Source organism: Cylas formicarius, unplaced genomic scaffold (genome assembly GCF_029955315.1).
Source record: "Cylas formicarius isolate icCylForm1 unplaced genomic scaffold, icCylForm1.1 PGA_scaffold_7__23_contigs__length_41026272, whole genome shotgun sequence".
NCBI classification, from domain to species: Eukaryota; Metazoa; Arthropoda; class Insecta; order Coleoptera; family Brentidae; genus Cylas; species Cylas formicarius.
In genome coordinates, this window is record NW_026844352.1 from 16,977,677 (window position 1) to 17,005,434 (window position 27,758).

General features: G+C 33.2%; 1 protein-coding gene across 3 annotated transcripts in view; it reads left to right on the forward strand.

Moving 5' to 3' along the window:
- LOC132704714 (serine/threonine-protein phosphatase rdgC) overlaps window positions 1-27,758 on the forward strand; it is a 144,640-nt gene that overhangs the window by 41,388 nt on the left and 75,494 nt on the right. For 2 of the 3 annotated variants that reach the window (XM_060674895.1, XM_060674896.1), the window contains exons 3-7: window positions 7,288-7,415; window positions 8,663-8,756; window positions 8,812-8,963; window positions 9,043-9,210; window positions 26,102-26,268. In XM_060674895.1, the coding sequence (XP_060530878.1) occupies window positions 7,288-7,415; window positions 8,663-8,756; window positions 8,812-8,963; window positions 9,043-9,210; window positions 26,102-26,268 (709 nt within the window). The remainder of the gene's footprint in view (window positions 1-7,287; window positions 7,416-8,662; window positions 8,757-8,811; window positions 8,964-9,042; window positions 9,211-26,101; window positions 26,269-27,758) is intronic. The other variant, XM_060674897.1, reaches the window with a different exon arrangement.

Consider the following 27,758-nt stretch of genomic DNA (forward strand, 5'->3'; position numbering starts at 1 on the left):
GAAAATAAGATCTTTTAGTCTCCCCGATAAAAAAAATCTGGAGGAGATAGATCACATGAACTCGCAGGCTACAGAATCTAGTTCCAATTCAACAGTGTCCAAATCTTCATTTGGAAGCTTACTTATAATCCGTGCATTTTGAGCGGGACATCCATCTTGCTGACAATAAATTGCCCCTTCAAAAATTAGTGGCAAGTCTTCCAAAAAACACATGTTCGCAAAATATTTTTATAAGCATCCGCTGTCAGATTTTCATTTAAAAAATGTGGTTATGGAAATTTACCTCAGAAAATTCCTACCTATATATTGAATCCAAAGCTACAGTGCCGATTTTGATACACTACAGCATTTTATGTACGCCAACGGTGAGAATTGTATCTGTTAACAGTCAATTCTCGCTTCATCACTCCAGATAATAGACAATGGGAAATTAAAGTTCTAATCACATTTTCCAATAAATCAGTTGCAAAATTGTATTCTTCTATCGGTATCCTATGCATGTAATTGGTGGACTTTTACGGTATGATATAGCTTCTAGTTTTATAAAGCAGTCAAAACTTTAGTATTTCCATCATTTGTTTCCTGAGCTAGTGAACGTGAGTATATGCTTGGATTTTCCAGTTCTTCTCTAATTATATTCAATTCCCGGATTTCCTGTTCTTCATAAAAGTGGTTTTGATTTTTCCCTTGGCTTTTTGATACTTCCGTAATTGGTTAAATTATTTTTTAACGTCCGAAATATTCGCTTGCTTGATTGGTGCCGCTTTGGATATGTATTGAAATAAAGCTTGTTGCTCGTCTCTGCGTTTTCGATTGACAAAATGTAGCACTTTATAGCGTCATAGTTTTCATAATTTTAGTAAATTTTAAATTGTCAAATGAATTAAAAGCTTAATTTTGGCCACTAAAACTATGTATGACAGAAAACAAAATCCAACAAGGAATAAAAGTTATGTCCTTAACTGACATGCCAATACATCACAGATACCAACAAATCCACATCGCTGAAAGGTGCTCAACAAAATAAAAAAATTGTATTCATTTATGAGACAAGGGAGAACTGTAGAAAAAATTTGATTATGCCAGTGCATTTGTTTTCAAATGTTTTTAACTGAATCCAAAATTTTCATAAATAAAAAATGTTTTGACGTGAAAATTATTAATTATAATTCAGTTAAATCTTAAATACCGATACTATTTTCTGCAACATCTGAAACTTTTTTTTAATTTTTCAAAAAAACTTCCACGGGCTATTGTAATACTTTTGATAAAACTTCGGGATTCCTCTTGCGACGGGTTTGTTGAGCCTAACTAGCTAACATTTTACCAATCATCCTGTTGGCTTCTTCAGAGCTTGACTGAAACTTACTGGCATTTTACTCTGTAGCTGCTTTTTTATTGTTTGAGGGGGGCGGAGCTAAATTAGGGGCATAAACACCGCCTCGGATAACTGATTCCCATATTAGTGACAGGTAGAGACCTGAGTCGCGGTTAAGATTGCTAGGTTGCTTATAGATTTCTATAGACTCTCGGATTTTTCGTTGGTAGAAGAATTGATTACATGCAAGAATTTTAGTTTTATCTAATAAAATTTTATGTCCGGTATCGTGATTGTGTTCGGCAACTACTGATTAGTTTATTTGTCTTAGTCTTAAGGCCCCTTCATGTTCTTTGAGCCTAGTTGATATTTTTCGTCCAGTCTCTCCTATGTATTCTTTGCCGCATATACATGGAATGCTGTAAACACCTGGAATCTTAAATGGAATTTTGTCTTTGACGACTGGTAAATCTGGTTTTGACGTTATATTTCTTTAGGACTTTTGATACGCGGTCAGTGATGTTTGAATGTGAGAAAGGACAACAGTGGCAAGTGTGGGATTGCTTTCGGCTTCATTGCTATTCGAAGGTTGTGTGGTGAAGTGTATTTTGTGATGGAACGTAATACCTTTAATGTGGACATTATTAGAGATAAGAGCAGAGGTAAGATGTTTTAATTCAATGACTCGAAGTAGATTTTCTTAGACAACCCACACTTGCCGTTGTTGTCCTTCCTTAGATTCAAAACATCAGTGATCACATATCGAAAGTTCTAAAGACATATAACGTCAAAAAAACAGATTTACCACTTGTCCAAAAATCTCTCAACATCTTCGACCTGTCAAAGATGCGGCAAAGAATAATTTGGAGAGACCGAACGAAAAATATCAACTAGGCTCGAAGAACATGAAGGAGCCTTAAGACTACGACAAATAAACTCATCAGGAGTTGACGAACACAATGACGAAACCGGACATAAAATTTTATTTGATAAAACTAAAATTCTTGCATGTAATGAATTCTTCTACCAATGAAAAATCCGAGAGTCTATAGAAATCTATAAGCAACCTAACAATCTTAACCGTAAATCAGGTCTCTACCTGTCCACAATATGGGAATCAGTCATCCGAAACGGTGTTTGTGCACCTCATTTAGCTCCGCCCCCTGCCCCCTAAACAATGTAAAAGTAGGTACAGAGTGAAATGCGAGCCAGTTTGAGTTAAACTCTGAAGAAGCCAACAGTTCGACTCAACAAAAACGACGCAGAAATAATCCAGAAGTTTTATAAATAGTACATCTGAAACTGTATACCCGTTTAATCAGGGGGATGAAGTCCAACCAAGTACTCAAGCAATCAATAACTTTCAGTGAGGGCTTCCGCATTTACAGTATACAAATTGAGTAAAATGATGTCAGATATATAGTACCAGTTATTTGCGGAAAAAATATTTTAAGGCCCAAACATTACCTCAATAAATGACGTCAAACTGAAAGCGCATACACGCTGTACGAAATATAGTGCGCGCTGTTGAAACACGCATTTTCATACTTCCCTGTCGTATCGACGAAAACCATTAAATTTTACCCAAACTCGGCCGTGCATATAAATCAAAGTTGATTATAGCGCCTCGCCTCATTGCTCGTTGAATAATATTTTTAAAACTCTAGTGGAATAAAATATTCCGGTTTTCCGTGGAAAATTTAAATTTAGTTTTGGAACTGCGAACAAGGAATGAATTCATCTGAACCATCATCGTGTACAGTTCGTCCCATTTTGATAGATGGGTGAATTTTTTGTATTCTATTCGTATTTTTTGTAATAAAATAATAAAAATAATAATAATTTCTATAAATAAGTACTTCTCATAAAATTTTACGTTTACAATTATGCGTTTTGAATAGCATATAAAAAGCACATACCTATAAATACAATACAGCGTATTCAATTAAAAAAACATTTTAACTTTTTCTGAGTGTTTAAAGAGATATAAAAAATAAAGGTGAATTTTCTAAAATGATTTTCTTCCTGTAGCACCTAATTCAAATTCCCTTGCATACACCTTTTACGTCATCTTCGAGTAAGGCTTATATAAAATATGAGTGATCTACATTCAAAAATAATGGCACTATCATAATTTGCAAAAGCTGTTAGCTTTAGGTATGTATTATTATTAATAAAAAATGTTGAAGGATTTCGAAACGAATTCAAAACAAAATTCAAAAATGCGGTGTAATCTGTATACTTTAAAATATTTGTAAATTGTGCATCCTAACAATCTTTCTGATAACTGTTGAAACCAATGAGATAATGAACTCTATTCTATCTTTGTTTCATCCTGTACATATAGATCATGACCTGTTCAAACCATAATAATTTTTAAGGTAAGGTAATTTGTGACAACTCATTTCTACTTTAGACTTCACTTATCTGTAGGGCCACTTTCATTTTAAAAGATCAAACAAAGTTTTGAAACGGCTTCTTTTTGCCCAGAAAAGAAAAAGTAAGATTTTGAGTTGTTTGAACAGCACTACTCAAATGCTGTTATATTGAATGCAGAACTAAATTAAAAAATTCTTACATGCGAAGCCATCTGAAGAATCGCTTGAGTTTGAAACGTCTGCTACTATTTAGTTAGTTCTGGTCAATTAAGTCGAAACAAGATAATTGCAAAAAGTACTAATGTGCCATACATTTTTTGTATATTGAGGTAGTGAGAGTGAACGCGCCAACCAGTTAGTGTCCTTTTTAATTTTTTACAAACTTTTGATACGTTAATGGCTTAAATAATTTTCACCTTTTATTTCCAATTCAAATTTCAAGACAATTTCCAGGCGAATAGAATAGGACCTTATTAACCACACACACAAAATAGGTTGAAATGTACGTGTTTTAAACCGCGTTCTGAGTTAAAAAGATTTTCATTTTTCATTTACTTTTTAATTTACTTAGTTTGCTATGACGTCAGTTTGGAGTAACCTGCTAAATTTAGAAAATACTTTAATGATGAGCCCCGTGTTCTTAAAGTAATAACACTCAAGTTTAAGGATTGGTGTATAATAAAAAGACAAACAAGACCTAAAAAGTGATCAATTTGCTATGGTGTGTAAAAACTGAATTGATCCATTTTCATTACGCGATAATATGAACGTTAAAACAACCGATTAATGCTTATGTCAGCTACCGGTGCTGCGAACTGACCGCACAAAAGTTGCATTAAGCATCTGAGTTCGAGCAGTCTATTTGACTATCCGGATTAACACAATACGCTGGTAATGCTGTCTAAAATCAGTGTTTATAAACCGCTCAAAGAAACGAATAGGTTCAAAAGTTAACTAAATCGAAAATGCAAAACTGTAATGAGGATAATCTTTCCATTAATATAAACAGTTCATACGTGGTAAGAACTTTCTATAGGTAACTGTTGGCGTTTGTGTGTCAGATGCCAAAAAAAGTTTTTTTTGACCCACCTTAGTCTTCGCACTTAACTTTAGGGAATTTTTCAAACATGCGTTTTAAGTTCTCAGTCTTTGGACCAATCTCGTAACATGCAACGAGACGAATCGTCTTAGTGTTACTTTAGCATTGCTAGCTGTTGCCTCTAACAACGAATCTACGATCTCGATGGTATTTAGGTCAGAGTCTTATACAAATCTGGTATCTCATGCATGGCACTAGCTGGTTGTGCCTGCTTTATTGCTATTATAGTGCCAATTTCACTAATTTTGTGACTTGGTTTTGAATTTCTGGGAGCAGCAACTTTCGTTGTAGTTGTAGTTGCATAAGTTTGATGAGATGGTCGAGTTGAGGGTCCTATCTTCTGTTCACTAGTTACCAATTTACGACCAGTTGTTGGTATCTCGTTTACAAAAATCCGCGATGTCACCATTTTTACTGTTGTCGCTTTAGTTTATTCTTATAATACCTAGATTGTCTGGAATAATTCCTTTTCTTTCAATTTCAACTACTTACGGAATGCTACACCTTAGTCAGTGGAACACAATTACACAATATGGCTGCTATAAATGTATTTAAAAAATTAAGCTGTTGAGAGTTGGATACCCTAGCTATAGTAAGAGAAAAACTTTCAAAGATCAGATGGACTTAAAATATTTAAATAACTTGAACATATTTTTTTTTTGGATTATTTATTTCTGTGGATTTTTAAAATCTTTATTTGTGATTTTTTTATTTTTTGTTTGTATATATGGAACACAACCTTAAATATAGTTTCTCCTCTATTAGAATAATAATAAGATCAGGAATAAGAATTAGAAAAAATTTCATGACGACTCTAAAATTGCTCGTTTTTATTTACTTCGCACCATTGGTGCTCCAACATATTTTCTAGCAAAATATCTATCTAGCTTCTATATGAAAATTCTTTAAAGGGAAGACGGATAGTTTCGTACTTAATTCCTTTCACTTCATTGAACAATTAAAAGTAATGACTTTAACGATATTCTGGAAACAAACCTTCTTATCTTAATTGGAAAATGCTTGTCTGAAATTTATTTTTCTTGTAACAGGCAAATTTATGAAATAATTGTTCTTCATTATCAAAAGTTATAGCGAATATATTTGTGGAAGCTTTTGAGAAGAAAATCTTAACACCTTCCATTTAAAACCGCAATTATGAAAACTCTAAGTTGACGATATTCTTGTTGTTTGACCTCATGGTCATACACCGTAACATGCGTTTTACAATTGAATTAGAAAGTAATGATTATCTCCTTTTCTTAGATATCCCCACAGAAAATCCTGTTTTCAGAAAACCTAAGCACACAGACCTATAGCTTAATGCATTGTCACATCACCATGCGACCCGAAAATCATCGGTTATCAACTGTCTTGTTTAGAAAGCCGTAAAACTATCTAAATCCGAGTAACTGAACCCAGAATTAGAATACCTACATATTCCATCACACCACAATATCCACTTCACCACAACCTTCCAAAGAAAATGAGTCCGAAATGAGTCCCCAAGAACCCACTTTGGTCCTTCTCTACATTAAAAATATCACAGGCCACGTATTAAAAGTTCTTAAGAAATATCCAAAAATCCAATCGAAAAATCTCGAAATATATTTGAGAAAGCAGGAGTGTAGAGGATTCTATCCACTTGCGCCAAATTGTCATTTGCCATTGGAGAAATCGGACGAAAAATATCAACTAGTTAAAAAACATGAAATAGCCTTAAGACTATGACACAAAATCACCAATATTGAAATCATTCATTAGAGACAATGTTCATGTCCCTCCGCTCAGCTCCGGCCCCATCAAGCAAGTATAGATTAGAATGCGAGCCAGTTTCAGTTCTCTGGGGAATCCAGAAGATCTGTAAATAGTACTTCTGTGTCTTTAATTCCCTCCCACTTCCATTCGAAGTTTTGTCCGTTCCATTTTCTGGCAGTCCTTTGCTATCAAGCTTAATTCGAGATATAATTTTGCAAATTTTATTGCTAATAAAGCTTAAGGCATATTTGTTATTATTATTATATGCTGAAAAAGGAGATACTGGAAGAATAAATCTCGGTGTACCAAATTTGTTGTCCACCAAAATCCTCTTAAAAGAGAAAATAAATACAGTGGATTGTGCAGATTTTTTTTAGTTTATGTTATATACTTCTGAGCATAGTGCATATCTTCAAATCAGGTATTAAACGTCGTATTAAAACATGTGGCATAAGCGATTTATTGAAATGAAACATTGGAAAATTTGGTGTTTAGCGTTAGCTTCAATCGAAGTAACCATATAGAGATTAACGATCTTGATGATAGGTGTGATTCTATTTTTAAGAGAATTTTTTTTAATTCGTTCGACGACTATTTATTTTTAGTAAATGACTGCGTGGGGGGAAAAGAAGTAGTGAGAATTGCCGATGGGCATTTTTTCTCTGCATATGACAAGTTGAACTTTTTTTTACCAACGTACGTACCATATGAATTTATCTGAAACGGTTTTTTTTCAGCAATTAAGGCATCGCTGCTGATTCAAAAATGGTACAGAAGATACATGGCAAGATTGGAGGTAAGGCGGAGGTACACCTGGACCATATTTCAGAAACTGGAATACGCCGGGGAACAGGACCAAGTGAAGGTACGATTAATGTGAACCTTGTTAAATACGAAGTAAAAAATATCACCAAATTAGAGCTTCTAGCACCACTAGACAAGAGCTAAGAAAAGTAGTTAGCAAATATCCAAGGTGCATAGAGATTAATGGTGACCTAATTGAAATAAATATTTAATTTACTTTTTGTTTTAAACACTTTGTAATATTCTGTACAGGGTGGGTCAATGATAGAGCAATAGTATATTATGCAATAAGTGTGATAAATGGCATTTGAGTCACGAGTTTATTTTCCTCGAGCGTGTTTAATAAACGAGTGCCTTTAAAAGTTTGCCAAACGTATTGCATAATATACTTTTTACAGTTGTCAAGTAAAAAATTTTGGGTAAAATTTTGTCATGGCTAGAGAAAAGGGTAAAAATTGGAGAAAAGTTCAAATAAGTTGCACAGTATTAAAAATAAGTATATAACATACCTACTTAATGATTTACTTCCATCTGTAAAATACCTAATTACCCACCGATCTAGTGTGCGGGAAGCTTCACTTTACCACGTCAGTTTCGTTTCCCATGAATCCGAGCCATTTCGGACATTTCCGGGATTTTACCGCACGGATTTGACGGTTGTCAATTCTGACGGTCATGTCGGTGAATGTATTTTGTGTTGTTTTACAAGAATTTACCCAAAAACTAACGGTCGAAGAAAAAGTATAGGATGCAACACGTTCGGTAAACTTTTTAATTCACTCGTTTATTAAAAACTCGCTCCGCTGCGCTCCGCTCGTGTCAAATGAACTCGTGCGTCAAATGCCGCTTACCGCACTTGTTGACTAATATACTATTAAATTGTGCATTCTAACAATCTTTATAACTTTTGTAACTACCATTTTCTCATGATTTTTGAAATCATCGAGATAACGAAGTTTACTTTATGGTTAACTCAACTTGTACATTCCTCAATTTAATTGACTAAGAAAAAAAACTAAGAAATTTTATCGATTTGAATTAATAAAAAACTCCAATGAAACGAATTTTTGAACAGTTAGTCGTTAGATTTATTCATGCCCTTGTTTTAAGACGATGTTAAAAAATAAATGCCCCTTAAAAATATTTGTTGTCTTTTTCATAAATATTATTGAAATTTGCATAATTTAAATTTGTTTGAAAATTTTTCTTTAAAATTAGTGTAGTTAGGTTCTAGTTCTGAATAAGAATTCGTTAAGACGTTATTCTGTAAAAACTGTTTAAGAGTAAATGTACTAATTTTCCTTACAGCTATATAATTTCTTTAACGCTTTATTGACTCATATACCCCACACCGCAAACAGAAATTTTAATTCCAAAGAAAATTCTAGATCTTCGTCGTTAGGTGAGTGTATGCACCATAAACAAACACAAGAAATAAAAGAAAATTTCCTTTCCAGAAAATTTAGACTTGGAATTCGAAGACGAATCTCCAGATGAGGAATATTCCTACGACCAAGAAGACAAGAAGACTTTGAGAAACTTCAGTCTGGAGTATCCGTACACCGAGAAAAACGTGACGCAGTTGATAGAGATATACAGGAAGCACAGGGTAAGCTGTCCTAAGCTTTTTCGAGTTTTGCGGTCAAAGATTCAAACCATTAAAAGCGAACCAATTAAGGTTTCTTTAGCATTTCAGGCTGCATCCGAAGATGGTAGCTGACGTCTTAAAAAGGTCGATAACTACGTTGAGGAAGCTTCCGAATATAAATGTCGCCTCCACCGCCATTTCGAAGCAAATCACAATTTGCGGGGACCTGCACGGAAAGTTCGATGATTTGTTGGTGATATTGCACAAGGTGAGAACGAAATATTAAAAAAGAAACCTTATTAGCGAATCGAATGGTCCAAGAAATTTGATTAATAAGAGAACTCTTAACCCTCAAGAAAAGTTGGATTTTGGGAAAAAAATTCTCGTTACATATTATTCGCTTTGATAGCGCTTCCGTAGGCAGAATTATAATTGGACGTAATCCACAATAAGAAAAACGCTAACAGAATTATTTTGGGTGGGTGTTCTTCCAGTTTGCAGCCTCTCTTCTAGTGATATTAGGGAAGCTTCGTTTCCCATTTTATGAAATTTAAAATCAAAACAAAATTTCAGTTAGCTGGTAGCTGACATTTTTACGTTTTGACATGCGTACCTTTTTTCAAATATTTAATATTATCGCTTATTTCTCCATTGAAAAGTGCGTTTTATTACTAAGTCGATCTTTCACACAGACTGCCATAAGCTTCTGAGCTTAACTGAAACTGGCTCGCACTGTACTCTGTACCTGCTTATATACTGTTTGAGGTAGACGGAGTTAAAGGAATGACGTGAACATCATCTCGGATGGCTGATTCCCATATTAGTGAATGGTAAAGACCTGAGTCGCGGTTAATATTGTTTGTTTGTTCAGCGAAAGGGTCCTTATAAGTATCCCCCTAAGAATTTTTGTGAAATCTAAAATCGTAATTAATAATCAAAATTTAAAGTGAATAATTTCCCGCTAAAAACCTTATTTGAACATTTTAGCTGTTGGTGACTTCACGAGGTACGTTTTCGTTTTGACAGTTATTTGCTTAACATTTTTTCGTAAGTTTTCAGTTATTTTTGAGCTGAAAATAATTTACTATTATTGGATCGTGCCAGTCTGTAAAACCACAACCATTTCTGCTCCGGGAAAAACATTTATTAAATTACCTATTCAAGAAAAATAAGTAAAAATATGGCTGAAAGTCATTAGACCCGAACATTTCTATAAAAGTCTCATTTACCTTTGTGAAGACCATTTTTACTTAAGTTTATTTACTATTTATTTAAAAATTTAAGGGACTTAAAAAAACAGTTCCACATATTTTGCACGCGAAGAATACAGAAAATGGACTTGTTCACCATCTAATCGAATGGTAGGAGTAAAAAGGATAAGGCAGTGTATTATGCAACATAATTTAAGCGAAACCAGTACTTCAAACTCTGCACATAGATTGATGTCACATTCAAGAAGAATATTACATATTAATAAAAATGTGAATAGCCAATTTTCTGGAAGAATGCAAATAAACCTGCGGAAAAAGTGTCATCGCTCTTTCACCTCTAAAACCAAACAAAAAACTAGAAAAATAACTTGCGTATTTATTTTGGTGACATGTTTTCATAGTCTGAATATTAAATATTTAAGTGAATTTATGATAGCTCAAATTATTGAAAAAACCGGTACGTATTATAATTACTTATTGAATAATTAATTACTTAATATAATTACTTATTGTATAATTATATTACTTATTACAATTACTTATCAATAGTTTTCACATTGGAGATAAGCAATCACAATTGCATTACTCAAAACACAATTCATAGTCCAGCAATTCCAGGATTATTAAAATGAGTTGAACCTTTTTGGAGACATTTATTCAAGAACATGTTCGAAAAACCTCCACCATTTTCCTTGCAGAGATAGAACAAACAGCGTTAAACTAAGATTTCAATTTTTCTCGGATTTAAGATCTGATTTATTGTAAGGTTATCTTTAGAGATTTTCGTAGAAAGTGCGTTTTAAAATTCAAAATAACAATTACGCCCCCGGGCAGTCATTTCATCTACTCGAAAATAATTTCCAGCATTTTCTCATGGTCAATTTACTCGGATATTTTTTTCAAATTTCTGAAATTGTCTGTTTCATTAATATCGTACCTCATTGCCTTAACTGGAACACTCTGTACAATGACTATTGCCAAAATTTCATAAAGACATATGTCATGATATTTCATGGCTTTACCTGACCCAATATGTCAAAATAATTTGATTTTTTAAGAAAATTGCTTTTATGTCGAAAAGTTTAACACAAAGGTATCTGAATTTTATATATTAACTGAAAGGAATTTTAAGCAAACATTCGAAATTTTTTATTTATTTGTCAATTTTTTATAAAGCGGTATGATATAATGTTTAAAACAATCTGTACAGCGCAGAATGCTGCTAGGCTACAAGAAACTAGTGCTAGAAACTATAGCCTTAATTTCAGCTTTGTAGGCCCCTCAGTAATAAGAATTTTTATTATATATTTTTATTATAGTTTATTTTAGCCGAAAAATATAGACATCAATTAATATTCCGATAATCGCTAGATGTACGTAAATCGTTGCTTCTTTTTAACCTAATCATAAGCATAAGCATATCTTGAAGGTTTTTTGTGTAAAATTTAGACACGCCAATAACAGTCTTTCTAAATAAAATACTACGCCATGTCTTTACTGTAACTAGAAAGTGAATCTTGTTGCTGCAAAACGCTGCAGAGATTTTTATTTAAAAAATACCACCATAACCCGGTGTATCCGTAACTTCTGTATTTTAGAAAATTATTTCCAGTTGTGGCAAATTCCAATTTTTTTCTCTATCTCGTTTTTCAAAATAAATCAAATCTCCAATCCCGGTTTCAGACAACTCTAACGATTGAAACACACTCCGAAGTCAATTATTTACAAAATGTTATACGGATTTCGAACACGCAGGCATCATCAGACAAAGAAATTTTTAAAGACGCTCAAGCACACAAAAACACAGTGGATGGCAGTGGCGGGGTTTTCACTAGATTAACATAGACCTTACTCATTCTTTCTTTAAGAAAATAAAAAAGGAATTTAGATATGTGCTTCTTAATTTACATAAAGAAGGAATTTCTAGTCGACCCGTAGTGTCATTCGCGGGTTACCTTTGTTACAATCTACATAAATAAGAACTAAAAGTTCAGATTTTCATGAAATTATATATTATGACATGACAATTTTTTCGACAACACCGTGTCTTTATCAAATGTAATATTTACAAATTACCTGCTACTATATATACCGAAAAATGACCATAAAACCTTAATTAATGTTTTTGCGAGAATTTAAGTTCAATAAAGGACAGGTATTTAAATCTAATTGAGCGTTAAGCAATACATTTGAATGTCTCATTTTGTTAATTTCCATAGCTTCCAATAAATTTAATTTTCTACTTTTTGTGGCTGTGTGTAATATATCAAAATTGTCGTCAAAAATGTGTTTTTCTGTGTTTAAGTGTGTAGCATAATTAGAATATAGACTATTGTTTTTAAACGCTCTTATATGTTCGTTAATGCGTTTCTTGAAGGATCTACCTGTTTGTCCAATATAAATTTTAGGACAAGATCCACATTTCAACCTGTGGACACCTGTTTTTTGAGATTTTGGACATTTCGATTTATTGTTTTTTAAATATTTTCCTATTATGTTGTTAGTTCTGAAAGCTATTTTTAAACCACATTTTGACCAATGTTTTGAAACTTTTTCACTAGGTTCTCCTATGTATGTAATTGTTTTAAATTGTTCGTGTTCTGTATTTGGTTTCGGATAAATAGAGTTTATTGTTGTCTGTATTTGTTTTTTTGTTCAGTGCTATTTGTTTAATGATATTAAGTTCTTTGTTGTAATTTTCTGTTGAGAGTGGCATATTAAGAAGTCTGTGTATAAAAAACAATAAATCGAAATGTCCAAAATCCCAAAAATCAAGTGTCTACAGGTTGAAATGTGGATCTTGTGTAATATTATAAGTTCCACACAGATTTTAAACCAAAATTTGCAATAAAAAATTCTTTTGAATTAATCAACAAAATTAAAGATATCAAAATCCCTTCTAACGCAACACTATTGTCTTTTGATGTACAAAACTTATTTCCCAATATTCCACCTATGGATGTAATAGATTTAGTAGATTTTACCCTAACTCGGAAACAGGTTAACCCATTGTTGAAACAAGATTTATTAGATTGCTTAATAGTATCTTTAGACCAAAATTATTTTGAATTTAATGGACAGATTTATATCTCTAAAGAAGGTTTGATTATGGGAAACCCACTTAGTCCTTTGTTAGCCGAGATTTTTATGGATAATATGGAAAATATCATACTAGAACATCCTTTAAGTAAAAGTTTTTATGGTGGTATAGATATGTGGACGATGTCTTTTCTTGCTTTGTTGGAACGGACAGACAATTGAATTCCTTTTTAAATTACATTAACTCAATACATAATCGTATAAAATTCACTATCGAGATTGAACAGGATAACTCTATTAATTTTTTAGACTTAACTATTACGAAAGTGCAAAACAAATTAGATTTTTCAATATATCGTAAACCTTCACACACGGACACAGTCATACGTAACAGCTCAAATTACCCTTATACACACAAAATGGCTGCATTTAACTCTTTTATACACAGACTTCTTAATACGCCACTCTCAACAGAAAATTACAACAAAGAACTTAATATCATTAAACAAATAGCACTGAACAACGGCTACAATCCGTCCATTATAGATAAAATTATAAATAAAAAACAAATACAGACAACAGTAAACTCTATTTATCCGAAACCAAATACAGAACACGAACAATTTAAAACAATTACATACATAGGAGAACCTAGCGAAAAAGTTTCAAAACATTTGTCAAAATGTGGTTTAAAAATAGCTTTCAGAACTAACAACAGAATAGGAAAATATTTAAAAAACAATGAATCGAAATGTCCAAAATCCCAAAAATCAGGTATCTACAGGTTGAAATGTGGATTTTGTCCTAAAATTTATATTGAACAAACAGGTAGATCCTTCAAGAAACGTATTAACGAACATATAAGAGCATTTAAAAACAATAGTCTATATTCTAATTATGCTACACACTTAAACACAGAAAAACACATTTTTGACGACAATTTTGATATATTACACACAGCCACAAAAACCAGAAAATTAAATTTATTGGATGCCATGGAGATTAACAAAAATTAACAAATGATACAGTTCAATTGTTACAATCTAGCTTCATAGAAATATAGTTTTTAGAATTAAAACTTTCAGGGTATTTCATCTACCAAAAATTCAGTGGAGTTGATCAGTTACTTGACGGAACAGGTTACCGGCTATAGGTCTGATGTTGCCAGTGTGAAAAAATCGAAAATAACTGTATGTTTTTAAGCGTCCTCGGCAAAAGAAGAAGTTTAGTTTAACAAATTACCAAAAATTTGAGATCCAAATCAGATTTACATGGTCTTTTTAGATTGGGACATGAAAACTCCATCTAAATTGAAATAGACCAGCATCAATGAAGTTTGTCAATCGATATGTGCAATGTATTTCGAGATAAGTAGGATATGCCCCGCATATTGATTGGCTTATTCATTTCACTCTGATTAGTTTTGGATAGCTACACCAGTTCATTTAACGAGAATGTAGCCCTTGGCCCGATAAATTTACAGGAAAATATTTTATTAAAGTATTCGGTCTATAGTCCAAGTCAAACTCAGAGTACAGTGTTGAGTCTTTTGTTGTATTTGTGTGTTCTGGTTTGAAATCGGAGTTATTTATTGCCACATATTGCTTTACTGGATTCCATATCATCTGGATAGGGTTATGGTCAAAGTGATGCGTTGATACACGTAAAACACTTATTCCGTATTTTGCAGCTCTGATTTCATATTGGGGTCGTAAAAAAAATGTTTTTTTCCACCAACCAATCTTGAACTTCGGCTTTTTCCATGAGGTCACTCGATATCTAAAAATGGGAATTAGCAACTCCCCAACCCATTGCTCGAAATATTCGCCGTTCATTTCGTCATGTTGAAAAAACTTGGTCGGCTCCGGGTAGGAATCCTTTTTGCGTATCCTGCATGAATCAAAACGAAACGTAGTCTTCTTTTAGTAGGAGCTTTAAAACCTGTTGTTAAACGCCTCTACGTGCTGTTACGGTATTGTCACACCAAGTATAATTAATCATATTACCCACATTGACCCATCTCTCACGTAAATAGATATAGATTATTTCTTGATCGACCTTAACTACCTGTGTCGCTTATTAATAATATCTGTTCGCTCTAGCATTATACTTTTGCGACCAAGATTCGCATATAAGCTAAGGTTCTTAATTAATTAATGTTGGCGAAATATTTTTGAAAACAAAAATCGTTGTCAAACAATTTTTCTGACTAACCTCTTAAAACCTTCATCATATGTGTAATCGCGAGAATTTGACCGACTTGCTCGCTTTTTTCTTTTTTCATGTTTTTTTTTCTTTCTTCATGTTAAAAATTGTTTTTTGATGCTATTCAGCTGTTACTACCTATTTTGCAAACAAATTAAAAACATGTTATTCTAATCTTTGTATGAGTTAATGTTTATTTATATTATTTGTTTATTTCATCTTTCTGCATGACACAGGTATTTTTTGGGCTGAACCGACTCTGCTACTGCTATACTATTCATGGCAATGCCGTGCCGCTTTCTCCCATTTGAAATGTATTGGCGATGCTACCCACACTGCATACACTGGCAAACTTGTATAGAATTACCTAGCTTTATGAAATATAATTGAATTTGGAAAAAGTCATTTATGAGTACAAAGCAATTATTCTACCCCACATTTATTAAAAAAGTAAATAAATGTTACTACAATTTTACATATGTGCAGGCCCCTTGCTGATTGTGTAAGTTGCTGTGTGTTACCAGGTTTACTTTGACTAGCTCTAATCTTGTGATCTTATCCCCATGTGATGAGCAAGAAGACAATTTTAAAACTGCAACACCGTTTCGCTACCAAGAAATATGTTTCATATCTGCTGGTGTATACATAGTTTTCTAAACTAAATTAATATTCTTTTGACCAATCACAATTCCACTCCAAACAATTACCTCCTTTGTATTTGGGACTACATCTTGTATTGCGGGGTTTAATTTGTCTCCCGCTATCTCTTAAAATGTGAACATGGTCTCAATCGAAAATAAGACATTTTCTCAATCTTTCCAATGTTCACGCTCTAAATGCTAATTTTAACGGCTATATTTTGCATTGTCTTAACTGTTGTCTGCTAAATAATTCGCTACTGCAAAGGCTTGTCATAGTTTCGTCAGAAACATTCTTACATTTGCAGCTTGAATTTCTTCTTTCTATTTGAGCTACAACACGATCCTCTCCTTCCGTAGTTATTTATCAACGACTTCTCCTTGGTCTACTCTTTAAGATTGCCAATTCCGAAAACCTTGAATATGTATTTGAAAATACCCTTCTTGTAATCTGTCTCTGTCCCATGTCTCATTCTGTTAGAGTAATAATTCTTTAAGTGCAAAAAGAAATAAATTTTACCCCATACAGAAGAACAGAGAAGACATAACACCTGTTTTACCTTTGTCTCCAACGTTAGCTCACTCCTCTTACTACAAATTAATTTATCTTATTTCTAATTATTATTATAGATTTTCAAGAATATGCTATCCTACTTGGATGCACATGGTTAATTTATTTTTTATTTTACATAAACATAAACACGATCTGTAACATATCCCCGCAAAAAGAAGGTCCGATGATCGAGGGGATCATCCAATGAATCCACCTATACCGATCCATTTCTCTTAGTAATGATTGTTTAAAAATTTTCTAACTTCTCAATGATAATGTGGAGGAGCTCCATCTTGCTGAAGCGACATTTGTTGGTTCTCCATGTTATAAATTTCTTGAGGAAGTTGATACAAATCATTTTGCAAAAAGTTCATATATCTAGGCCCGTTAAGTGATTCGTGCAATAAATGTGGTCCAATAACTATAAAGTGTTTTATCCGCAGCACACATTACACATTGGTAACCAATAGTTTTTTCTGTGCACTGTTAAATAATAATGCATGTTAGGACGAATAACTGCACCATTACTGCGAAAGGTAGTTTTAACAGAAAATATTATTATAGACAAAAAATTCGAATCGCGCTCTATTACTTCATTCATAACGGTGTAAGGTTACCCTTTGTTCAAAATCACGGTCTAGAAGTTCATGGTGTAGTTTCGTATGGAAGGGATGATATTTGTGTCTTTTAGTGGTGCGATTAACGTTAGATTGGGATGTATCACATAACTATTTGACGACTACTGACCTGTGGATTATCTTGAACTTGAAATAAAATTTCCAACTCTTTTTCCTCAATGGTACCATTCCGGTTTATTACTTCCCATTTTTCATATTCAATACTAGCATCAAACTATTCTATTAAATACTAAAGAGATTGTCTAGTTGGTATTAGCTTACTCGGCCTGGTGAAATAATGCCAGCGAAGTATTTTTTTTCCGCCTCAGTATATAAGTCACAAGCTTTAGGAAATTTCATACTTAGTTTTTTTTAATTTACTGACACGGCAATGAATTTCATGAATTTATTTTCCTCGTTGTCAGGTAAAAATTTGTCATTTTGTTATAACAATAGTCTTACACGAAAATAAGGGAAAATATTGGAAAAGTTAAAATAAACCGCAAGATATTAAATATAGGCTGGAAGTTTAGATCTCTCAGAAAATCAGAAAAATTAATAATATACATGACATGCCATTTAAGAAAATCGATATCCCGTAGCATTTAATTCAAATTCCGTTGCATATGTCTTTTATATCATTTTAGAATAATGCTAATATCAAATATGAGTCAACCTTTAAAAATAATGGCGCTATCGTAATTTTTTTGCAATTGTGAAAGCTAGTGTTTTTTTTAAATTAAAATATTGGGAAAATTATTACGTTTAGATATGTTAGGTTATAAATAAAAAAGAATTTTAAAAGGAATTAAAAACAAAATTAAAAAATAAGGTTTTCCATTTAGAAAAATGGGTATTCGTCACGGTTTTTTGAGCTACGTTCTATACTCTAGAATAATTTTAAATTGTGAATCCTAATAAAATTTACCATTTTTGTATTTACCATGTTCTCATAACTTTTGAAACCAATGAGATAATGCACTTGTTTCTTTACTGTTCATCAGGCTAAGAAGTCACTTTAATCGAGTTCGAAAACACAATAGAGCTTTAATAACTGACTCATTAGACTTATTGTACAGAAGTTGCCACATACTTTTGGCTCTGGATTTTTTGGTATTGTGATGAATTCTGATCTCATCTGACCATTCTTTGGGAATTTTTTCTGATTCATAGATATAGTTCAATATTTTTACGAGCTATTTTAATTGTCGAGTTGTATGAAGAATTTCTGAAGAATTTGTTTTATCGATATTTCAACTTCTTCCTTTAGGATATCTGGTCCTTCGTCATTATGTATATTTGGTTCTTGTTACTTTCTAAAATCGATGAAATCGAATGTATCTGCGCTCGTATAAAAATTTTATGTGTCGGTAACGGTAGGTCCTATGGGATCGCCGTTGGTACAGAAATGATCACCGTCAAAAAAAATTTTTTTTGTCTTTGTACGTTCTCCGTTCTCCGTTCTCGTCTTTTGGTTTTTCCTGAATAACTTTCGAACGGTTGGAGCTATAAAATTCAAATTTGCCTTCTTTTTAACCCTTCACGAGGCACATAAGCTTATAAGAAATATCCCGGATCTGACGCCGGTATCCATCTTTTTTAGCGATTTTCGATTGTTTTTTGGACCTTGCTATGAAACATGATAAGTGTCCTAAATTTGAACCAATTGACTTCATATTTGGCACGTATATGCAGCTTTGCCCCGTGACGGAACCTATTGGAAATGGGGGAGGCTGGGGGGTTGGGAAGTATTCTAAAAAAATAAAAAATCACGCGTGCAAGGGTCTACAAAAAACATAATTTTTCAAAAACTGTATACGAGACCAAAAAAATTTTTGAACCAAAAGAAGCAGAAGATACGGCTCTATTAACTTTTATTCGGGACAATTTTTAAAAAATATATAGGGTGCGCCGCAAATTCAAAAAAAACTGAAAAATGGGTTTCCCTATTATTGTAAATTGGTTATAACTGAAAGACTATGATTCAGATCTCACTTTCTTTTATATGGCTATATAGCCCGCGTAGACAGCAAAAACTTTGGATTTAAGGTTTTCACCTATTGTACAGGGCGTTCCCGATATTCCGTGCTAAATGAGAAATGTGTTAAGTGACCTAAATTTGCAAATATGAACTTCAAATTTAGTAGAGCATTAAAAGTCCGTGTCCACATTTAAACTGTAGAAATTGGGTGTAATCAAATTTTACCAAGTATTTTTTGAAAATGTTTTGATAATTTTAGCTTCCAGAAAAATATGTGTTCCACCATAATCGTTGATCCGATTGGCAAAATTCCTTAAGCGGCGGACGCAGAAGATACAGTGCAATAACATTTATTTTGGACATTTTTTCGATTATATACCGGGTTTTCAAATTATAGTTAAAAATCTAAATGACCTAGAAAATTGTTCTTGTACAGCAAATCACAAATCGTAAAAAAAAGGCCGCATCAAGAGCTAAAATTTTTGTATTTGCGGTTTTCGTCATCACATACGCTGCTCGGGATATTTGAAAAAATCCATATTGAAATCGTTATTTCGGAGGCTGTCAAGACGCCATTGATTATTACAACGCACTGCATGGTTTCAGAAAAAACTTATTTTCTCGAAAATCATTTACTATTTTCAAAAAATTCTTGATCCAGGACGCGTGGAAAATCCAGGGCAATAACTTCTACTTCGAACAATGATTGTATTATATACAGGGTGTGTCGTATATAGGCAAAAAATCTGAAATATCCTAAAAATTTCTGTTTTTGTGGGTAAATTATTGGCAATAAATGAAAAGCCGTTAAAGATGGGATAATTTTATTTGAACAGTATCGTCAATTATATAGGGCGCGACTGATATTTGAAAAAATATCATTGAACAACGCTATTATTGGTGCAAATTTTAATATTTAACGATATTTGCTATAACTTTGAAGTTCGACGAGTTGTAAAGAACATTTTATACAGGATGCATGCACAATTAAATTATATCGATTTTGCGAAAGTTCCATGGTGGTCCGCAGGAGCACGATAGAAAAACAATGCGTCCCTTTACCACACGAAACCGCGAAGCTCTTTCCTTTTATAATAAAAAGCTGCTTCACGCTACGCGCTACGAACTTGCCCCACCCAATGATGATTTTTCGAAAGCAATCTTGTTTTTCTCTACCATCGTGAAACAGTTTTTCAAGATAATCCTTCCAGATTTCTTCTAAATCAACATTGCCTGGACAAATTTTATCGACCTATTTTTTCTTTCTACCTGTTATTGTTAGCAAATACATTTAATTTATAAACTCGTGTTTGTATTTAGTTTCATGCTTATTTCTTTAAATTAGGGTGTACCAAAAAAATCTGATTTTGATTAAATTTCCGCTGCTCGGAATAAAGCCCTTTAGTCTCCGACTCGCTGGCTTAATGAAATTGGGAGTTATTTTCCTTCACTAATGGCACGCAAATACACTTTTTAAACGTAAGTTATTAACATAGTTAGATTTTAAAGTATTGAAAGAAAAATTCGACTACAAATATAACTTACAAAATTTTGCACCGCTAACCAAGCAATAGTAGTATAGTACTCTGCTATAACAAAACGATGTATTTACACAAAATGCAATATCTATGTTTTACGATATGCTAACACAAGTTAAAAAGATCCATTGGTGGCTCCAACTCTCAGAAAAATATATTTTGTAATTCCTTCGCTACATCCTCAGTAAAACAGTGTATTATAACTATTCACCTTAATTGTAATTGTAAAAAAAGGTAAGTAACATGTTTTAAGATAACTTCCAACTTCCAAATTCGAGGGAGACTATTGGGATCTCGTAGAAAGTAAGAGATTCTACTAAAGAGAGGCAAACTTACGTGTTTTGGTGTATGTATGTATCCTACAACCCAGATGAACACTAGTCGTTGGAATGCAGCGAAGTAATAGGGAACTCTACAGTGTTTTCTAGCACGTTATGAGGTTCTCTTATTCTTGCTATTATTTACTTACTCGATTTTTCAAAATCCACTTTATTCGCTCGTTCAAGAGGGTTGGTTTTAACGTCCCTGAATTTAAAAATAGTGCTGTGTATTGCTACAAAGCTTTTTACTTGCGTCCATACAAATTTTATGACGTTTGTTTCGTCGACAACAATAAATTTGCAAAAATTCATTAGCTCCATTTTCAACATATCTTTCTGAAATTGCTTTTTAATTTAAAGTAACCAATGATGTAATTTTTTTCCACAAAAGAGGAATAAGATCTAGCATTTGCTGAAACTAGTCCAGTCAGTCCGTTTTGATTGAAATGTTTGATAGAATGCTAGTACGCTACCACCAACAAATTCATTTTTGCTTCCAATGGGAGTAAATACCCTTTCTTGGAGGTGATTGTATTCCAGTGGACCACCCTTCCATGAAAGCTTGCCTCGTGCTTTTTAAATTTTTGATTTTGCAATGTTTTCGTTCATTTGCCCAAGTTTCATCCAGATCAAATATTGTCGTCACCAGCAGATAATTTAATCTTTTTCTATTAAAAAGGAATCTCTGATTTGAGTTTTTCGTAAACCAAATTCGTTTCCCTTAAAGTTTGCCACAATTTTGTTTTAATCATTTACTCATTTGACATTATTTTCTCCTGATTATTTCTTTTTTGAAGTAAAACTAGCGTATTTATTCTTCTGCAAACGCATGTTTTTCCTTTTTAAAATAGTTTTACACATTTTAGTAATATCAGCTAATGGGCAATTTGGTGCACTTCGAAAGTACTTTAAAAAAGGGGATTAAGTGGAAATAACAACATTCTATGTTGATTTTAAATATCACACGTTTAACAGTAATGTAAACAACTAAAAAGCTTTCTGGAGGAAATTAAATAATTTAGGTATTCACTATAAAAATAAGCTTAATTCTTTACCAGAGAATTTCAACAATGCCAACGAAATAAATAAATGAAAATTAACATTTTTTAAATGAATATAAAAATATTTCCACCTATTAAGTACTTAAGAACTTTTATAAAAATTACCAAAAAATGAAATACAGAAAGCTATTTTATGAAAAGATATAAAATTTTGAAATAAAAAAACATTCAAGTCTTCATAACATTTTGACTCAATTTCGGCCAGCCTCCACAGAGGGTCTTAGCTGCAGCACTACTCTCTGCTGATATGATATGATTCGCACGATTGACACAGGTTAAGCAACAATCTGTTTCTTATTGACTTTAGTAATGCCTTTGATAGCATTTGATGAGCTTCTTTTGTCAATTAATTTAATTTATTTAATTTTTGGGAAATGCAGGCTAAACAAATATATAAACATGAAAATTGGGAGTAACTATATTACATATGCACAAACATGTCGCAACTTTTTGATTCAACTTTAAAGTTTAAGCCTCACGTTAACAAATGTATTCAATGTGTCTCCGCAAAACTGAAAAAACTTTTTACCCATAGATATTTTCTATCGAAAACTCAATAAATACTACCAACAGAGTCTCTCGTGTTTAGTCAATTCAATTTTCTGACGTAGTGTACGGCTATGGATAAGGTCGATTCCGACAGAATTCAGCACGTGTAAACTTCGATGCTATCGTCATCGTCAGCCGATATTTTACAAATTGTATCTACCAAATGGCTTTGCATGGCGAATAGAAGGAAGTTACACTCAGCTACAACGAGGAAGCCAAGTCATCTTATGTAAACAATTCCGAACACTTTTTACAACTAAGAAAGAAAACCAACGTCGATGCACAAGGTGTCTTAGCCAGCTTAGATGTAAAATCCCTGATGAACTCAATTGCGATAAACAAAGACATGCCGTCCACATCATACAGCTAACGGAGCACTGTTTGGGGAACACCTACTTCACATATGACGAACGACAGATGGAGTTCCAATGGGGTCACAACAAACTTGTTTGGGGCGTACTTCAAAGCCCAAGCGATCAGAGGAAATCGAATGAAGCCGAAGCTTTGGGGAGGCCGAACTAGATCATTTTCCAACTTACTTGAATTCCTTGAACGAAAGAATCAAGTTTACCTTAACGTTCAAAAAAACTAGCATTTCTGGACCTCCTGACATGAACAGACTACAACACCAGCAGGTTCCCTAACGCGCAGTCACTGAACTAGCATCTATTAAACATCGATTCTCATCCTCCTTTTTGTCAATATTTAGGTCGAAACTGGTATTTTGTGCGAATGATTGTATATTGTTTTGGAAAATACAACATTTATTATTATTAATTTTATTTGGTATCGTAAATAATAAATTAGCGTTTTATTTGGAAAATTCGTGTCGAATAAACATTAATAAAAATCCGTTAATTAAATATTTTTGAAAAATACATTTTTTTTAGCAAGGAGAATTATTAAATTTTTTCTTTCAAATGTCTGGGCCCGTCACGCTCATACCGCATCTCGTTGCTAAGGGATAAAAATTAAAGAGTTGCGATAACTGAATTGTGTTGTCTAGTTGTTATAATATTAGCTTTCTATATTTTCCACTCCTTTTCTAATAAGGCAAGCCGCGTTTCCTAAAAATGGTGTTCGCAGATTTGGCCGGGTTTTATTTTACGACGCCAAATGCAATTCGACGAAACGCGCTCCAAAAAAGCGGACGCCATGAAACCTTTTATTTTGCCGATAAAATTCAAATCTTTTATTGAACCCGTTATAACTTTCCAGCAGATCTAGTCCCGGATGTAAAATTTTTGATAGAAAATTACGCTTTTTATACTTAAACTGGTCATTTAAAAATCACTTACCTTTTTAGATATATGTTCAATATTTTAAACATACTTTTTCAATTAAATTTTAAACTGAACTGTTATTATCTCTCAAAGCAATTACTTCAGCCACTGTTTTGTAGCGTGTCAAACATTGATTTCATGATCTCCTTTGGCGTGAAGCAAATTCAATAACAAACACTCTATAAATTTTGGCAGCAGCTTTAAATATTTATTTTTAAAGAAGTTCCCCGTAACGGGTGTGCCAGATTTAGAAAAAGTATATTCTTTGAATTTAAAACTTTTTATGTTTTTAAAAGGTAGGCTGTTAAAAAAAGTATAGTAAATGCAATGGACTGTAATTTTTGCAAGCTAGAAATAACGCGGTTATTTAAATAATAATATATTGGTATAACGGGACGAAAAATGACAATCTGTTTTCTTTTCGATCTACCTTGATGCAACTCAGGCTGTTGACTGGCACAATTGTGCAACACTTTACGGTACTCCAGATTTTAATTCTGGCAAGCGGAAAAATGCTCTCACTTGCAAAAATTATTGGTCTGCCACAAGATTATCTTTCGGATAAATAAAATTCATGTCAATCGAATAATCCATCGTTGTTTTATTGCAACTTAAAGTTCTATACATCGAAAAAAAAACACCCCTTAAAATCGAGTCGAACTCCCACACCAGCAAAAAATTGTTCTAAAAAACGCAGAAAAATTTAAGGACTAAAGGTAAGCCTAGAACTCTAAAACAAATAAAAGATGTAAATGGAAAGATACTGGACAACAACAACGATATAATTGACAAAACAAGTGGACAAGGCACTCGTGATACGAGCAGATGAAAGATACAAAAAGCGCTCTAAGCAAGTTAAAAAAAAGATAAGGCTGCTTCAAAATATGGGTAAACTGGGATGGTAAGTGCGAACAAGAATATACGATCTATTTTGGCAACAGGAAAAGGTGCCCGAAAATCGGAAAATAGCCAATATTTAAAAAAGGGGATAAAAGAGATTGCAGTAACTCTAACATTATTGAGCATACCATCAAAAGTATATGAGCGAGTCTTAAAAGAAAAACTTTCAAAAGTCATGAAACCACAACTAGAGCAATTTCTAAGCGGATTTAGGAGAGGAAAAACCATACATTACAGATTTTGACAAACTTCCAAGATATGCGGTGAAGGAGAGTCTGATAGAGCGAGGCGTTGAAGGAGTCGAATTTGAGCCATAATGTCCATGTATAAGATGTATAAGAAAAGCAAAAACTGCGTCATTTTGAGTCCACTACTATTTAACTTAACTTAACTTAAAAGAGAACTTAATAAGAACGTGGGATTTGGAACAACATGCGAAATGCGAAAAAACTTAAAATCATTTAGCTAAAAACGAAAATTATGGTTACGTCCAAAACAAATAGAATTCTGAACATCTAATTAAATAAAAAAAAACGAATACAGCAGATTGACGTTTTTAAATATCTGCCAGTACAATAAATAGCAACAAGTACCACCAAACAGAACTAAACTAAACCATTTCACACTTTAAAATCAAGCTTCATAGGAAAGACGGAGATATAAACTAAAGTCAAAATAACTATATACAAGACACTTTTGACATTTGGATGTGAAAGCTGGGTACTGACATGGACTGCTACTACATGGAGATAGCGCATATACAAAGCCACAAACATCAAATATATCTATGAACACTATATGGACCCAACGAAGATGATAAGGCCGATGTTAATGGCACATTTTGGGAGAAGGTAACAGAAAATGCCAAGTGAGATCTTAGCGAAAAGTCTGCAGGATTCCAGTCGGAGTTCAACAAACGAACGGATGATATCCCAGAATATATTGTCATCATGTATAATATACTACATTATGAGTAAGCGACTTATTCAACGAAATAAGTTTTAAGACTATGGGAGTACATCGAGAAAATTTGGTGGGCAATAAGTTACAGAACTACCCCTTTTTCTGCTATTATGCCATGGTGTAGTTTAAAAGTATTCCGCGGAAAATAAAAATCGAGGTCTCAATATTTTCACACAAAGAATTTGTCATTAAAGTTATCCCATGAATTCCCTCTCTCCGTCCGTTCTCTTTGAGTATAATCCCGCAGCAATGGCACGATATCCCAAAAACGGATGCTAATAAAATTTCTCCCGCTTTTCAGAATGGCCTTCCGTCCGCTGGAAACCCCTATGTGTTTAATGGAGATTTTGTCGACAGGGGTAAAAGGGGTTTGGAGGTTTTCCTCGTCCTGCTGCTTTGCGTCCTCACGTTCCCCGGAGGGGTGTACCTAAACAGAGGCAATCACGAGGACCATATTATGAATCAGAGGTATGTGCATGGTTGTCGTCACACTATTTGCATTATATAATGCATGAAACTAATGATTTGAACCCCAAATTTGTTTTCGTAATTTTGTTTACGAATATTACTTACTGACTACAATATCATAATTTTTAATGTTAATGTGCTCCAATAAGAGCAACGAGGTATGGTATTAATGAGGTTATTTTCGAGTTTTTGAAATGTTCACCAGAGAACGTCATTGTTAACATGAATGTCTAAAATTAACGTCGGTTAAAGCGAGCACTATTTTACAGCTGAGGCAGATTCAAATGTTTTTTGTTTAATGCTGTTTGCTCTATCTTAAACAGCCCCAAAAATTTAGTGGTTCAAATATAATAGTAGTAGGACTATCGGTATAGTGGTCATTCAAATATCCCACAAACCAAAGGGTAACTCATAATAATCAATTATTGCTTTTTTTTTAAACATTCCAAACATTGTGAAAGCGAATTTGGACACTCCTTACAACAAGTCGATACCAACTTTTTCTTTTTGGCCGCCATCCGAGAATTCTTTAGTATATGATATTGATTTTCATAGCAAGATCGCTTTCTTTTCTTTCGATTGTCTGCTGTTCTTTCTTCAGTCTCTTCTAATTTGTTTTTAATTTTTTTATTTTTCTTTTTTTTGTCTACTACTTCGCCCCTGCCTGCCCACCACTAGTTGTTCTCTGAAATCGTCAATTTGACTTTTTTTGTTGGTTGAAGTTTGATAGAGTAGCAATGCATTCACTACTGCAGTTCCAATCAAATCAAATCAAATCCTACAATCAAAACTCGTATTTATAATAGCCTCCGACTTATACATCACCTCCCCTTTACGATTTTTCTTCTTTCCTTTTCCCTCGTGAAAGTGTGTCTTGTTATAAATCTCACACTTACCTTATCTTTTCAATCCCCTACCAATACTCCTTTACTTTTCTTTCCCTGTACCTCTCCCTTATTCATTTTTTTGTCAACTAAGACATCTTTTGAAACGTCTACTACATTTTTTCTTAGGGTTCCCACATTGTCAGTTTTTCTTTGCAATAAAATATGAACCATATAAAAATAGTCAGTCACTAATGTGCAGATAGTCTTTTAGTCATCTGAGTACCACATTATTGCTACTGTGTTTGTGTTACTTTTTTCAGAGTAAAATTGAGTTTCATAAGTATGTCCAGTTTCATCACAGAGGTTAAACATTTCTACTCTGTATTTTAAGGCCTATTGCAACACCACTTCTCATGGACCTTATAGGTCCTTAAATTTTTTGGTTATGCCTACTACAAGCCGTCTTATTTTATTTAGACGATGCTGCTCATCTGCCCTTTCATTATCACTAGAGGAATGAACCTAAGAATATTTTGAAACCTGTTTCTTGTCATGATATGATGTAATGTATTTATAGAAATTTTTTAGACTAATAATCACTTGGGTTTGTGCCTCTTGGAATATTTATTGGTTTCCTCTAGTATCATATTAAGAATGGTATCA